General features: G+C 37.9%; 1 protein-coding gene across 2 annotated transcripts in view; it reads right to left on the minus strand.

Annotated features, from left to right (window-relative positions):
• LOC306847782 (uncharacterized protein) overlaps positions 1-15,498 on the minus strand; it is a 45,790-nt gene that overhangs the window by 14,323 nt on the left and 15,969 nt on the right. For both annotated transcript variants that reach the window (XM_079381932.1, XM_079381931.1), the window contains exons 3-10: positions 6,062-6,327; positions 5,568-5,909; positions 4,647-4,769; positions 3,298-3,531; positions 2,929-3,084; positions 2,648-2,833; positions 2,422-2,535; positions 119-232 (exon numbers count right to left, since the gene is read on the minus strand). In XM_079381932.1, coding sequence (XP_079238058.1) covers positions 119-232; positions 2,422-2,535; positions 2,648-2,833; positions 2,929-3,084; positions 3,298-3,531; positions 4,647-4,769; positions 5,568-5,909; positions 6,062-6,327 — 1,535 coding nt within the window. The remainder of the gene's footprint in view (positions 1-118; positions 233-2,421; positions 2,536-2,647; positions 2,834-2,928; positions 3,085-3,297; positions 3,532-4,646; positions 4,770-5,567; positions 5,910-6,061; positions 6,328-15,498) is intronic.

A 15,498-nucleotide genomic window follows, 5' to 3' on the forward strand; every position in this document is an offset into this window, starting at 1 on the left:
CCAATTAGTTTACAATGAAAACCACTTATACATTTAAATTATGCAGAAATTGGTTTTGTTAGTGATTTTATCTATCCCTCTGTTTTTGGTAGAGGGACATAGATTTTTATAATGTTACCTTCAGCACATTCACACTCATAGCCGTTAGGGCGGTCAAGACACTTGGCCCCGTTATGGCACGGTGTGCTGGCACACTCGTCAATGTCAACTTGACACATTTCCCCAGTGAAACCTGTGGTCAAAACACAGATTCAGTATCATGACAATGAACAGTATCTAACATAGCACATATTAAGGCTGTTCACCCATACAACTATTTGCAGCAATGAAATGAAAGCACGTTGTTAATTTTGACTGAGATTTGGTGATATTTGACAATATGAGCAACTGGTGGCCTTAACAAATTTGAGAAAAAATGCAATTCAATGCAATGCACTATTGATACAATTAAGATTACCATGTAACAGGTTCATGGTACTGTTAGTACTGATTTTATGACTTGCAGTACTGAACTGGTAATTGTTCATGATATGATCCATTATATACTGCTGTAATTTATACAAAACATTCCTCTAGAATGTTCATTTTTAGCAAAAACTAATTCCTTCAGTTCCCCAAATTAGGTGAACATCTTGTTTATACTGGTAATACACACTATTTGCAGTCAGATTTTTAAAAGCTATAGCCAGGTGTTCTCAACAACCCATTTGAGGGCCTTTTATTTTATTATATATATAAATGATATTAATATTTATAATAATACATACTATCGATCATATGGTTGGTGATGGTAATATTTGTAATGCTTTTAAAAGAATGTGCACACTTATGTTCACCAAGCCTGCATTTATTTGATCAAAAATACAGTAAAAATAGTAATATTGTGAAATAACGGCTTTCTATTTTAATATATTTTAAAATGCAATTTATTGCTGTGATGGCAAAGTTGAATTTTCAACGGTCAAATAGTTGTGCTCCTTAATATTTAGGAATATAAATAACATTAAAAATATATTAAAATAATCCAAATGATTATCACATTATCTGATTAGCTAAAACAAACATGCAATCATGATATAAACTGAAATCATTATTTCTTTTATTATTTTCACCCTCAATAACTATTATTTTTATTGAAGAGCATGCAGTTCTTGAAACTTCTGGAATCATAAAATTAATCATGGTTAATTAACTATATCAACACTTCTAGTTTCTGTTAAAGGGGTCCTATTATGCTTTTTCACTTTTTGAATTTTAGTCAGCGTGTAGTGTGTATGTTTGGGCATAAAAAGATCTACAAAGTTACAAATCTCAAAGTCCACTCCAAAGGGAGATATTTCGTTTTTAAAAATCCCTTTTCAAGAACTACAATGAATGGCTCATTTGGACTACAGCATTGGTAGTCCACTGCACTGCATTGGTTGAGCACTGCACGTTTCAAAATCAAATTTTTTTTATCACTGTATTTCTGAAGGAAACCGACTGTCTTCAGAAAATGATGGATGTCATTTTCATTTCATCTTGCATGTAATGTCTGATAAAGCAGTGTTAGTGAGAGGAGCGCTGCATTGTGTACAGCGTTACCGGGGAAACCTCGCTCTCTACCACTCCAACAGTGGCTCCTGCCGGATTTGCATATTTATGCTGCCACAAATAGTGTAAATCTGTGGGACTATGGTATAAATAAATTCAACTGTATAACAGTTTCACTGCAATTCATGTTATAATGTTAGAATTAAAGAACAATAAACATAATGCATATTACCGTTGCACTTAGTACATAGTAAATGCAGATATTTTTTAAGCTGTTGTTGACATCTTATCTAAAACATGATTTAGCCAAAAAACAATAACGTTACCACTTTAATATGTCTTTTAAGAAATTATTAACGGTAATATCTGTGCGTGCAAAGGTTCTGCACAATCTTCTTGTTCAACATTCTCGGGGTCTGAATTGATATAGCAATACTGATGAACTTGCTGCTTTGGCAAGGGGCGTGGTAGCACTGAAACACCATCTAAGCTGTTCGGCAATCACAACGCACTGGGACAGCTAACCAATCACAACACATTTCATTTTTCGGAAGGCGGGCCTTCATCAAACCCTGAACTAATCGAGTCGTTTGTGCCAGGCTGGGGAGAAAGGTATTGTAATAATGTGAAAATAATGCGATTTTTGAACCACCAAGCATGAGAGTTCTAGTACACCCCCAAAACAAAATCAAGACTTTGTAAAAGAGCATAATAGGACCCCTTTAATAAAAAAAACAGGCAGCTTTGTCATAGTTACAGAAGAAATACCAGAGGATCCCATAAATCTTTTATATAGGGGCCTTCAAATATTTTGTTGGAAAAAATGGGCTATTCGAGTGAAAAAAAAGAAAAAAAAAAAAACTTTATTGCACCAGTGATTGTACTCACCTTGAGGACACTCGCAGACAAACCGGCTGACCTGGTCTAGACATCTACCATTATTGAGACAAGGTGAGCTGGCACACTCGTTAATGTCAATCTCACAATGCAATCCCTCAAAGCCTATGGTTGAAAACACACATGTACACAGTCACTAGATGAATATGAGGACATGGAGCCAAAACAGTGTCATCATGCACCTCATTACAGTGTGTGCGAGTGTGTGTGTAAGTACCTGGCATACAGATGCAGGTGTAATCTCCTATCTGATCCAAGCAGGTGGCGTCATTTTGGCAGGGGTTGGAGCCACATTCATTGATGTCCTGCTCACAGCGTGGACCGGTGTAACCTGGTGCGCAGTTACAGGTAAACGAGCCCTCTGTGTTCTTACAAGAACCACCGTGCTCACATGGGTTTGGCCCTGAGGCGTCAAAAAAGTGGGTTAGAAAGTTTCAGGGACAATACAGAGACACACAGATAAACACAGACAGACAAAAGTTCTGTTAACTGTCTCACCGATGACACACTCGTCGATATCCTCGGCACATGTGCTGCCCTTGTACCCTGAGGGGCAGTTACAGTTGAACTTGCCATTGACGGGGTTCGTGTCACATTGAGCTCCCATCTTACATGGGTTACTGGTGCAGGCATCATCAATGTGACACAGCAAACCTTGAAAATATAAAGAATTAATACTGTTACTACAACTGATCTGAGATGGTTTTATATTGTAGTATGAAAAATCATTATTTTAGAGCATTATTTTACTGTAAAAACTTGTTGTGTATGTTGTTGAGATTTGGTGTTAGAGTAATTTTTCCTCATGACTGAAGTGATCAAGTGTCCAAGAGTCATTTTTTAGGCCATGTGGTTGTTTTTACTGACCAGTCTTGCCAGGAGGGCAGCTGCAAACGAAGGATGCCACGCGGTCGATGCAAGTGGAGCCAGCAGTGCAGGGCTCAGCTGCGCAGTCATCAATGTTTTCAGAGCAGTCAGGGCCGCTCCAGCCGTTCACACATACACAGTTGTAGCCGTTACGCGTGTTACTACACGTGCCTCCGTTCTGACAGGCGTTGGGCTGCAGTCTGCATTCATCCACGTCATCGGTGCAAAACTGACCTGCAAACAAAAGGGTCACGATTTCAAAAGAACAATTTAAAGGAAGTTTGACAGAAGGTTGAGACACTGCACTTATTTGCAATCACAAAAGTACATTATTTGTGTGTGCTTTAGTTTAAAGCCTTGCCGGTTACACATTTCATTCGTGTGCTGTTCTGACATCTACTTATTCAGAGCTCCTTACACCTGAAGCGTGCGTAAGTTACACTAAAGGCCGGTCAAACTGCACATGATTACTCAGCTATCTTAGTTATCGTCTGGTTGCGCTAATACTGTCAATAACACACAAGGTTTACACATTAAAACAGTTATGTCTAAAGTGAATGTAAACAGTTGTGAGAGAAATGGATGCGTGCAGCTCTTAAAGGGACAGAACTAAACATGCTGCCGATTTTCATTAAAAGGATAGTTCACCCAAAAATTAAAATTCTGTCATTATTTACTCACTGTCATTTTGTACCAAACCTGTATTAATTTTTATTCTTGTGCTGAACACAAAAGAAGATATTTTGAAGAATGTGGGTAACCAAACAGTTGCTGGTCCCCAGTGATTTTGACAGTAGGAAAAAACTATTCCTTTAATGTTAAAATAAAAATAAATAAATAAATAATATAAATAAAACAAATAATAAATAAAATAAAACACATAGAGAAAAATAACTCCCTGCTGCTGACTGAAGAACTTTAATACAGTTGCTAAAGTTCAGCAGTAATAAAATAACTTGAAATTTTCAACAACTTTTCACATCATATATTTTTGCACCAAATAGTATCGATAACATTATCGATAAGTAAGTAAAATGTAAAAGATACCCACCCCTAAACAAAAAATAAATATACTACTAATGCAAAAATACAATTGTACTGTAAAATAAAATAATCCAACATTTAATAATAATAGTTTACATGCAATACTAATATTTTGAGATGTCTTAATTTCTTTGCTTTCAAACATTAACAGAGCTTTGAAATAATTTATATTAATCATTAAAATAACAAGTTCCAAAAACGATTTGTTCTTGAATTAGTATCTGTGAGTCACCTCCACTAGCGGAAAAGGGAACAAGAGAGAGCAAACACACACACACACACAGTATATAAAGCCGTTTTCATACCAGTCCATTCAGGTGGACACTGGCAGTTGTAAGTGTTCACTCCATCCATGCATGTGGCTCCATTCTGACAGCGGTGATTCGGGCAATCATCAATGTTCACCTCACAGTTTGTTCCATTAAAACCTGATTACAGGAAAATCAGAGAGAAAATTTCCTGAACAACTCACTCTCAATTCCAGGTATCGGTAACACAAAGGTGCTCTGTCTCTCTTTGGCATTATTAAACGTAATTACTCAACTTTAAAGCACGAACAGACATTTCTCACGGCTCGTATTCGCTGCCTGAGGTGAGAGAGGAGTTTTGGCCTGTTGCTGCATTTAGCCAGTACGGCACTCTTTAAATGCTAAACTGATAAAGTTAAAGTCTCTCTGTGTGTTTTAGCCCCAAACAAATCCAGATACAACCAGCAAATTATTAAATGAAGAAACATGACCATTTGTTCTGACTGAGATTAATGAAGCTATCTATTATATTTGGTGTCACATTTATATCACAATATCCCCAAATCATGGTTGATAAAAATATGTGTAAAATGTGTAAAACACAAAAAAAAACTTTACTGTAACTACACTTAACCGTTACTAGCCAAAAGTGTCTAGTCAAGTTCTACTACATTTTTTCTTTACATGTGAAGTGATTGGAACATCCATTTCCTATGCAGTGACATTCAGCATTTCTGCAACAGAAACGTCTGAAAATCAGTTACCGGTTGTTTTAACCGGTTTATCACCCACTCCTGTGCTGTGGTAAAATCTCATCAGACATTGGTCTGTCTGGCTCAGGTCCAAGTGGGTGCTGTCATTATCATTGGGTGAGCTGTGGCATGTCTGACTAATATGTTTCAGTTGCATCTGAACAAATATAGCTTTTTTTTTGCAACGATAAAAATAGATTTCTATTTCCTCTCCTAGGGAACTAACCTGGCAGGCAGTGGCATATATAAGTTGTGTCTGTCATCTGCCGGCAGGTTCCACCATTGAGGCAGGGGGATGGAAAGCAGGGTATGTAATCCATCTCGCAGTGGAGGCCGGTAAAACCGGGTTGGCAGTTACATCGATATGAGCCTGGGGTATTCAGGCACAAGCCTTCATTCTTGCACAGAGACGGGGAGAAGGCACACTCATCTGTGTCATTCAGACAACGGGGGCCACGGAAACCAGGAGGACAGGTACAAGAGAATTCACGATTGGGCAGAGCATGGCAGATACCACCGTTGGCACACGGGCTGAAAAGACATGTGTCCTCTTGCTCACAATGCTGACCTGAGGAGAAAATGTCAACAGCAGAACAAAAACAATAACAAAACTGTCAAAATGTGAGTTTAATACCTTACTAAAATAGTGTTTTTTGTTTTTATTCTTTCGAAAAGTGACAGAGGGACAAACAGAGACGGGAAGTGAGAGAGAGATCTGACCTGTCCATCCACGGGCACACTGGCATTTGTACTGGTCGTTGGGGAGGAGTGAGCACTTCCCGCCATTGGTGCAAGGGTTGTTGGGGAAGCATGTGGAATTTTTCTGGATCTCGCAGTGCTGGCCTGTGAAACCCAGATGACACCTACAGCTGGGGCTCCCAGGTACACCAGCCACACTTACATTGCATTGTCCTCCGTTCAGACAATATCCCACGTAACACGGGTCCTTGTGCTGACAGTACTCGCCTAAGAAACCAAAAGCACACCTAAAACACAGAAATGGCACAATGTTATTCAGGGTCTGAGAAGAGAATAATTTAAGGTCAGATTCATTTGTTTTGAAATGAGTCATGCAACACAACAGGAAAAAGCATTTTATCACATATGTAAGGTGTAAAAATCTTGCTCAAGAATCTTGCCTTATCAAAATGGCCTCCATTGCAACTTGCTACTACAAAAATTTCAATATGGAACTGAATTATAATAGAAACATTTCAACCACATAGAAATAAACAAAACACTGCCATTTGCTCATTTACATAACTGTTGATGTAAAATTAATACAGACTGTTGAAAGAGCCCTGTAGCAAAAAAAGAGAAACAATAGCTGCAAATTTGCATTGAGTTCAGTGTTTGCATTTTCCATTTATTTTAATGCAGTTTTATATAAAATGTTACTATGAGCGCAATCCAAACAAATGGCCAAACACTGCAGTATTTATGTGTGTGTGTGTGTGTGTGTGTGTGTGTGTATGTATATATATATATATATATATGTATATGTATATATATATATATGTATATATATATATATATATATATATATATATATATATATATATATATATATATATATATATATATATATATATATATATATATATATATATATATATATATATATATATATATATACACACACATACATACATAGCATATATATATATATATATATATATACACATACATACATAGCATACAGGGCCTAAAATTAACACTCGCCAAGTGCCAAATGTAAGTAAAAATCTGCGTTGGCGAGTACATGTAACAGTGTCAGGCCGTGTTCACACTTGGCGTCTTTTTCGAAGCTGCCGGCGTCTGTTTTACATTATAATCCTATGGAGTAAACCGTGTTTTCAAAAAAGTCCTGAGCGCTTTTTAAAACGCCACCGCCGGCGTCTTTTTCTGCAGCTCAGAGCGTTTTTTCGAGTTGAAAAAATTTCAACTTTTCTGAAAAAAACGCCCTACGTCAAGCGCCTTTTTGACAGCTGACCAATGACAAGCGAGTAGCGAGATCTGTCGTTTCCATAACAACAAGAAGAAAAATGGAGAAGGCGCCGGTAGATAGACTGCTCGTACTAGTTTCGGAGCACAAGGAGCTGTATGATATGAGCACAAAACTCTATCATAATATACATCATAAAGAGGCTGTGTGGGCACAGATTGGACGAGTTCAGGTAAGTGTCATCTACTACTTGTTAAAATTATCACGTTAGCTACTGTAGCATTAATAACGGTCGCTCAGCAACATGTTATCGAATGGAATGCCTTTATTGATATTTTATTTTTCTGCATACAACTGTTACAGCTGTTGCTATGACAACAAAAGACGATCTCAGCTGCTATTTGTAACAGACGCTGCCAGCTTTGTTTTTCATTAAGAAAACGCTCTTGTCAACTTTTTCTAGTCAAAAAAGACGCCAAGTGTGAACACGGCCTCAGTCGCCTATTGGTGGGTACAACTTTTATGAAATACTACAATGCAATGTAGTGAAAACAACAGCCAGTTTTAAAGAGATTTGCTCTTTCTGACATGAGCGAATAAAATAATCTTTTCCAAAGATAAGGTCATTGTGATTAGCGGTTCTGTCATAAGCGACAAGAGCGAATCAAATAATAGGATACAAATGGACTGATAAGGCCAGATAAATGTGATGGCTAGTTTGTCCCTAGGCACGGTTCTAATAACTTTTACCTGAGAAGATTTTGCTGCTTCATTTAGGAAGATTAACTTTTCTTTATTCTTCACAACCTGACACATAGGAAACGGTGCAGCGCAGTACATAGTTTGAAAGGCTGCGTGTTCGGCTGTACGCATACTCAGAGCCGCTTCAGACAGCACACCAGTAGCGCTTCAACAGACGAAAACACACACAATTATGCCAAAATACCCGGTTTTGGCGAGTTGTCTTAAATGAGTTATAAAGTCTTAAAGTACTGTAAAGAGTTGGGAGAAAATCGAATATGTGTCAGATCCGCGTCATGTGCATCACATTTTAAAGAGACAGCGCTGATTTAAAGTGAAATCTGCTGAAGTCTGTCATTGATGTAAATCAAAGAACAAAAGTAAAAGAGAAATCATTGGACTGTTCTAGTCATTGATTTACTTTTGTAGCTTGAATAAAGATTCATCTGTATAGTTCATGCTAGGGCTGTGCGATTTGGGGAAAATATCTAATTGCAATTTGTTTGACAGATATTGCGATTTGATTTGCGATTTTAAATTTGCAGGACAGTATGAGTATCGTTACCCTGCTGAAAAAAAACAAAAAAAAAACAATAGAAACCATCACAGAAATTCTTATAATTTCCATAAAAACCAATACAAAATTCCTTTTTGTTTTGGGCATTATTCCAATAGGAATTACTGTTGTTCTATTGGTTGCCATCTGCTAGATTACATCAAAGACTATATAAATTGACTTTGATTACATCCCACCAATAGAATGCATCAAATACCAGTAGACACCATTATAGTTTACATTAAAACCAATATAATTCCCATTATAACCCTTAAATCCATTATTTTCTATAGTGTTTTGGGAGGGGTTCTACTGGGGTTTTTTTGTTTTGTTTTTTTCTGCAGGGAAGATTATAAGGGTATTACTACTACAGAATTACTGAATTTCACAGGAAAGATTTGTTTATTTTTTATAAATAAAGAACTGTATTTCTTTAGTTAATTATTAAAGTATTACACCTTACGCGGGCGGATTCATTCATTTTTAATATTTGGGATTTTAAGAACAAGTGGGAAATGTGCTGAATGTTTATTTTCATCCAAGTGAAATTGGCAAGTAGTTATTTACATTCGTTTTAAACGCGGAGCCAGGCGCGAGTGGACACAGGTTGCGCGCATGCTTCAGGCCTCGTCCATATTGCCAGATGTGCTCGTGAGAGACTTGCGGAGCAGAACCGGACGCGAGACCGTGAGTATATAAGAGCATTACGAGACAGGCTGCGTGTAAACGGCTCATCCGTGAGACATCAGAGACACGGGCGGGGGTGAATCAGCGAACCTGCATTATAAACTTATGTCAAATTAATCTATTTTTAGAGATAAAATGTGTAAAATAAGGTTCATGTAGCCTACTAATAAAAACATCTAAAAATTTATATTTTATTCTCCAGTACTGAAAGCAGAACCGATAAGGGAGCTCTTGATATGCTCTTGCAAATTGCCTTTTTTGTTCGTTGTCTGTCATTTTGAAGCTGAAGTTACATACGTTTTTCTTAGTTTCTTAGTTTTAATTTGCCTAACTGTCAATCTGACCCTTTTTAAATGGTAGGCGTTTACGCAGTTGGCTAGAGCAGTGCTGATCGGGGAGAACGGAGGTGCGCTCACTCTATTGGTTGGCAGTCATGCAAATGCTCTGGATCAGAGTAATATCGCGTCCACATCGCAGGCTTTGCGATTAGCAAATCGCAACGTCTCAAATCGCGATTTCGGTTAATCGCACAGCCCTAGTTTATGCATATACAATTTATAGTTTGTGAAGATTGTTTTAAAATCACCTAAATTAAAAGTTGTTATATATTTCAGAGCCAATTAAACGTTAAAAATAATGGCTTTAAATTATACTGTAATGTTGGATGGCTATAATTAATTAACAGGTAAAATTGAGGGACAATGCATTTAATGGAGACACCAGTAGCAGGACAAATTAAAAACATTGTAAATATGTTTAGTCATTGTAGTAGTAATAACTGCCTGTTTTTGCAAAGAGTTTCATAGCCGTTAAAAACTCATTTGGAGCTGGTAGATTTTAAATCACATCACCGGCCATTGGCAGGTGTGGCAAAAAGTTAGTTTTAGGCCCTAAATATGTATGTATATATATATATATATATAAAATAATAATATATAATATATAATACATAATTTAGCTATAAATATATATAAAATATATTATTTTGGCAAAATGTATCTATAATACAATATTAACTTGTTTTTTACTAAACTGTTACTATAAAAATTACATTTGCACTCATGGTATTCGAACATAAACAGCACTCTTGTGATATTGCTCTTGCTGCTTATGTGATATTGCTTATCATGTGATATAAATATGAGACAAAAACTCATACGGAGGCATTTTTGCCCCAATATCTTGACTTTTCCCTGCATCTTATTTGTCAGCAGTCAACTGTATGAAATGTAAGATGACATACAGGTCCGGGGCCAGTGCGTTAACTGTTAAGACATTAAATCACATTATTTTTTTCATAACCAATTAAGTTAACGCTTTAAACTGACAGCCCTATAGCATTTACAAGAATAAAAAAAAGTTGATATTTGTCTCTCTCTAAAAAAAAAAAAAAAAAAAAAAAAAAAAAAAAAAATTATATATATATATATATATATATATATATATATATATATATATATATATATAATTTTTCTTTTTTTTTTAGAGAGAGACAAATATCAAAAAAAAATTATTCTTGTAAATGCTGCTTCATGTTGTCAAAGCTCTTGAGAAGGCACATGGGATGTGATGCCACAACGAGGACAAAATCAGGGCAAAGGTAGATGTTAAACCATACATATCAGTGTGACAGTGTACAGTGATTTGTCATGAGACAGTGGGGAGCATTTCTCCTCACTGCAGATCTCCAGAGATTTCAGCACATGACTAGTGCTCACAAAGAGGAAATTACATGATTGCAAAATAAGATTGAGGAGGAAAAAACCCTGTCTGTCCTTCTGTCTTGTGCTCTCTATCGATGCAACCCCCACCCTCTCTCTCTCTCTCTGACCTTTTTAGTTTTTGCTAATGTTTAACTGTCATGGTCCAGTGAAGTCATAGATATAGACTTCCCAAAATGTGTTTGAGCGAGAAAGAAAAAAAGAGTGATAAATGTCCTTATTAACATTAAATCAACTTAGTTTTAGTGCCATGTAAAGTGTTCTTGTGTGCGACACACTACGGCCTGTTGCCATGCAGGTGCCGGCCTCCCAGAGGAACGGTCAGGTAACACAGATGAGGGATAAAAAAGCCCCTTTGACAATTTGTGTGTGTGTGTGTGTGTGTGTATAGTCGCGCCCATATGACTGCATACATACCTACTTGAGATTCCAAACAACCCGTTTCCCAAAGTGTGTCTCTTAAGATTATACACAGAACACACACATGCAAACTGTTGCAGCAGAAATCTTGGCTCAAGTTCAGTCATTTCGACCACACACGGTCCAAAATTAAATAATGGTGGGTGATATGAGAAAATGTGCAGGTTATAACTGTTTTTTCATTCATTCTTTATGAAAATGATTTTGATTACATGAAAATGGTTTATTTTACTTCTAACACTCATCTACAGAAGAGTCTATTTGTTATCCTTCATGCATTTTGTTCCACCCTCCTCGTTTTGTGTATTTGTAACCCTGCATTCTCCACCATAAAATAGGGTGCAATAATAGCATAAGCTTGCATCCTGCATCTGGTCACACTGCACAACCGTGATTTGGCTCTCTTTTCCAGCTGTGTGTGTGTGTGATTTTGTGCTTTGGGTAAGAATACACCCACAGCGACCCTCTGGTCACGAGATCACAGCAGTGCTGACACTCAAACAACAACAAACACACTTAAACCCGGTGCAAGCAAACAGCCTGGACTCAGGGGAACAGGGCTCTTTCAGACAGTTGTGTCACTTTATACTGTTCAAAGACAAGGAGGGATTTTTGCTCATCTCTCCTATGATTTCATCAGAGAAAAGCTCATTCAGACCACCATCACCATCCAAGGGTTGCAGGTATTACAGCCCAGGTTTTTGCGCATTTGTGACTTTATTTATGGCTGTCTTTGTGATTTATATGCACATAAATATTTACAGTCTGCAAATCTAAAAACCAAACCTTGACAAAATAATGACTCCAACAGCTAAACTCATCTATAGGTTTCTTTGTTATCCTTCATGCATTTTTCTCTCTCCCTTCCTCCGTCTCCCCCTCGTTTTCGCTCTTTCTCCTGAGGTGTCAGATTTCTACAGATGGTTCATATTAGCGCCCCTCTCTCTCTGGCTCACTGACCTCTTCATGTCCCATCCACGGAGCCTGGGGTGATTGGGTGGGGGAAAAACTGTTCTTTTAGTTTTTCTAGTTCATATTTTTGAGGCACCTCATCAAAATTTACATTTCAACCCACTCACTTCCTCGTGCAAGAAACGTCACTTTAGAGTTTGTCCCCCACCCCCAAGGTACTGAGATTATCTAATCTGAACCAGCCGAGGGTCGAGTGGGCTTCACCAAGAGTGGGCGAAATTGAGCATTTTTGCATCATACACAAAAGGTAACTAAAAATGCTCCTTTCCATCCTTGCTTTTCTTGAGGAAAAGAGCCAGCCGCATTTATAGAAGCAGGCGGCCCTCCTCTACATCCTTGGCTTTCTCTAATTTTCGCTAAAAAGCCGAACGACCGCAGGAAAAACAGAGGGAAAAGAGTGGAGGCAGGGGGAGGGGTGCAAAATGAAAAGAGTAACACAGACAGGGAGGGCTGAACCACAGAGAGGGACGAGAAAGAAAGAAAGAAAGAAAGAAAGAAAGAAGTAACAAGTAAAAGTATAAAGCAAGTTAAAGCACGTTTTGTTTCCCTTTCTCCCTTTTTTGACAAGAAAAGAGGAGGACAGAAGGAGGGCAGGGTGGAGTAGACAGAAGTGCTGTGGTGAGACTGAGCGTGACTACGAGTGCATATGTCCTATAAATCTGATCTGAAAACAGCATGTCTCACTGAAGGGAGGGTTCTATGCTCTTTATATACTCCTCCTTAATATACTCTTCCTCCCTCGCTCTTTCTTTTCCTGCTCTCTTCTATGGTCCCTTTCTTTTCACTTTGCTCGGTTACTGTACCATTTTCGTCTGTGCTTTGATGAAAAGCTTCATTGTGCTAGTGTAAAGTCTGAGCTCCAAAACACACACTGAACAATTCTGGACTTAACGAAACTTGGCTGAACAAATCCGTTGCTGCAATGGGCAAAGAGCACAAATTAAGTTGGCCAATTTAAACTGAATATATAAATAATTTAATTCAAATGTAAATAACTAAATTATTGTAATATTTAAAAATACTAACCTTTAAAGAAAATTTAAATACAGTAAAAAAAAAAAATTATAGAATAAAAGTTAGTGAAATTAGCATGATCAAACATTACTGATGTAACAGAAAAATGTTGTTTCACACCACCAGTTTAAAAACGATTATCATGCCAGTTTTAGTTTGTGACCTCCAAACATTTACAAAAGCAATCTTAATCTTATTTATTGGTTTGCTCGTTGAGAGAGAATGCCAACGTTTATTTCGTTTTTTGATATCAGCAAACACAAGGCATTCAAAAAAGGAAAACTCTTAAGCGATACTTTTCAGGAATCTTCATGCAATGGAATGCTAACTCTTAGAGTAGTTACTTAGTTAATTACGTGCCATTGACCAGAGGGCTCTCATTCCAAGAGCCTTGTGGTGCTGTAATTGTAGGGCCGATTTCCCTGGAGCAACATAGGGTTAAGTACCGTTCTCAAGGACACAATTCTGATAAGGTCTCTGCCATGGATTGAAATTACAACCTTTGTGTCAGGAACCCAAATTCTTAATCATTACAGAACTCCCTCCACCCAGTGAGGACCGAGAAATCACAGCCAAACCTATATGCTGGGTAACCTAAAACCTCAGCAATGCTAACACCCCAAGTTATGTGTGTGTATGTGCGTTTGTGTGTGTCATTGTTCTCATAATCATGTCATCTTTCTGTCACTCAACTCTACTTGTAAGCACGGTGTGTCGTGTTTAGGCCCTGGTTGCCACATTTCCCACTATTGTGTTAGGCCTCCAGTGATAGGAAACATTTGTGAAAATTTGTGAGAATGCTTTCAATAGACTCATGTTCGGCTTGATGTGGGACGGCCCCTTCTGGCCTGAAGCAGTTGTCCACTTAGATTAGTTGGCAAGGATGAGAAACTTTCCCTCGTGATAAAGTGTTTCATACCAAAGTGTGGTTCAAACACGTACCCACGTTCACACTTACGCAGATAGTGAGGACTACAAGAAATCAAACTAGATTTAATAAGCAGTATCTTTGTAGGAATCGGTGCAAAAAAAATTAAAACGAGAAAACGAAACAGACAGCATGTTGACTGTGTGATAAACTTATTTTCTTTTATACAAGTGAATTCCTGTGGATATTTGGGATTAGGGAGAGAGTATAAACGACCTACAAACTGTTTGCTTCTCAAGTGGTAAACAAGCAATGCTGCAAAGTTGCCTTGGATCAAAATGCCTGCCAAATGAATAAATATAATTGTAAACTACAAGTTCATGTGTATAAGTTTACTCAGCTATACTTAGGGGACAAAATTGTTCCCAGATGTCACATAAATCTGGCAAAACCTCCCTAAAGCTGGGGACACTACACAACTAGCGGAAACATTCCAAGACTGACCTCAACACACTTAAAGACCGTTACCATCGACCGGAGCAGATTCTAGTCTTTGACAGTCAGAGAGGAGCACAAACCTAATGACTGAGTCAGTCTGCTACACAACACACTTAACGTCTGCAGGTCACGATTGGACAAATTCTGCCGAACCAAAAAAAAGCACTCACAAAAACGCTCTTCCTGAGGCCATCACACTTTGAATGTGACTTTGAAACAAATCAGCCCAGCCTGTAGGCACACAGAGAGAGAGAGAGAGAGAGAGAGAGAGAGAGAGAGAGAGAGAGAGAGAGAGAGAGAGAGAGAGAGGGAGGTGAAAGAAGGACAGGGATGAAAGGAGGGTAAAAAAAAAATTATAATAATAAAAAACACAGAACAATACAGCATGTTAAGAAAAGGGATGATATAGCTCAAAGATTTTAAAAGAGAGAGAGATGAAGTAACACTGAAAAAGAAGCCAAAAAAAAGGTCATAAAGGAACACAGGGCTCTGAGAGAGAGAGAGATGATTGACAGAGAGAGGTATTGACAGGGTAATCTCTTTCTCTACCTCCTCTCTCTCTCACCAGCAGGCAGACACATCTCCGATTTCACCCTCTTGAACGCTAAAAGACGTCTCCATACTGCTCTCCTCTCCCCGCAGGCACATTCTAACTGTCAGATCAAACAAACGCCAAGCTGACTCCACTCTCCCTTCCGATCGAAGGGGGAAGAATGGCTGAAGGGAGGGGGGAAG

The sequence above is a fragment of the Barbus barbus genome, assembly GCF_936440315.1.
Source record: "Barbus barbus genome assembly, chromosome: 28".
NCBI classification, from domain to species: domain Eukaryota; kingdom Metazoa; phylum Chordata; class Actinopteri; order Cypriniformes; family Cyprinidae; genus Barbus; species Barbus barbus.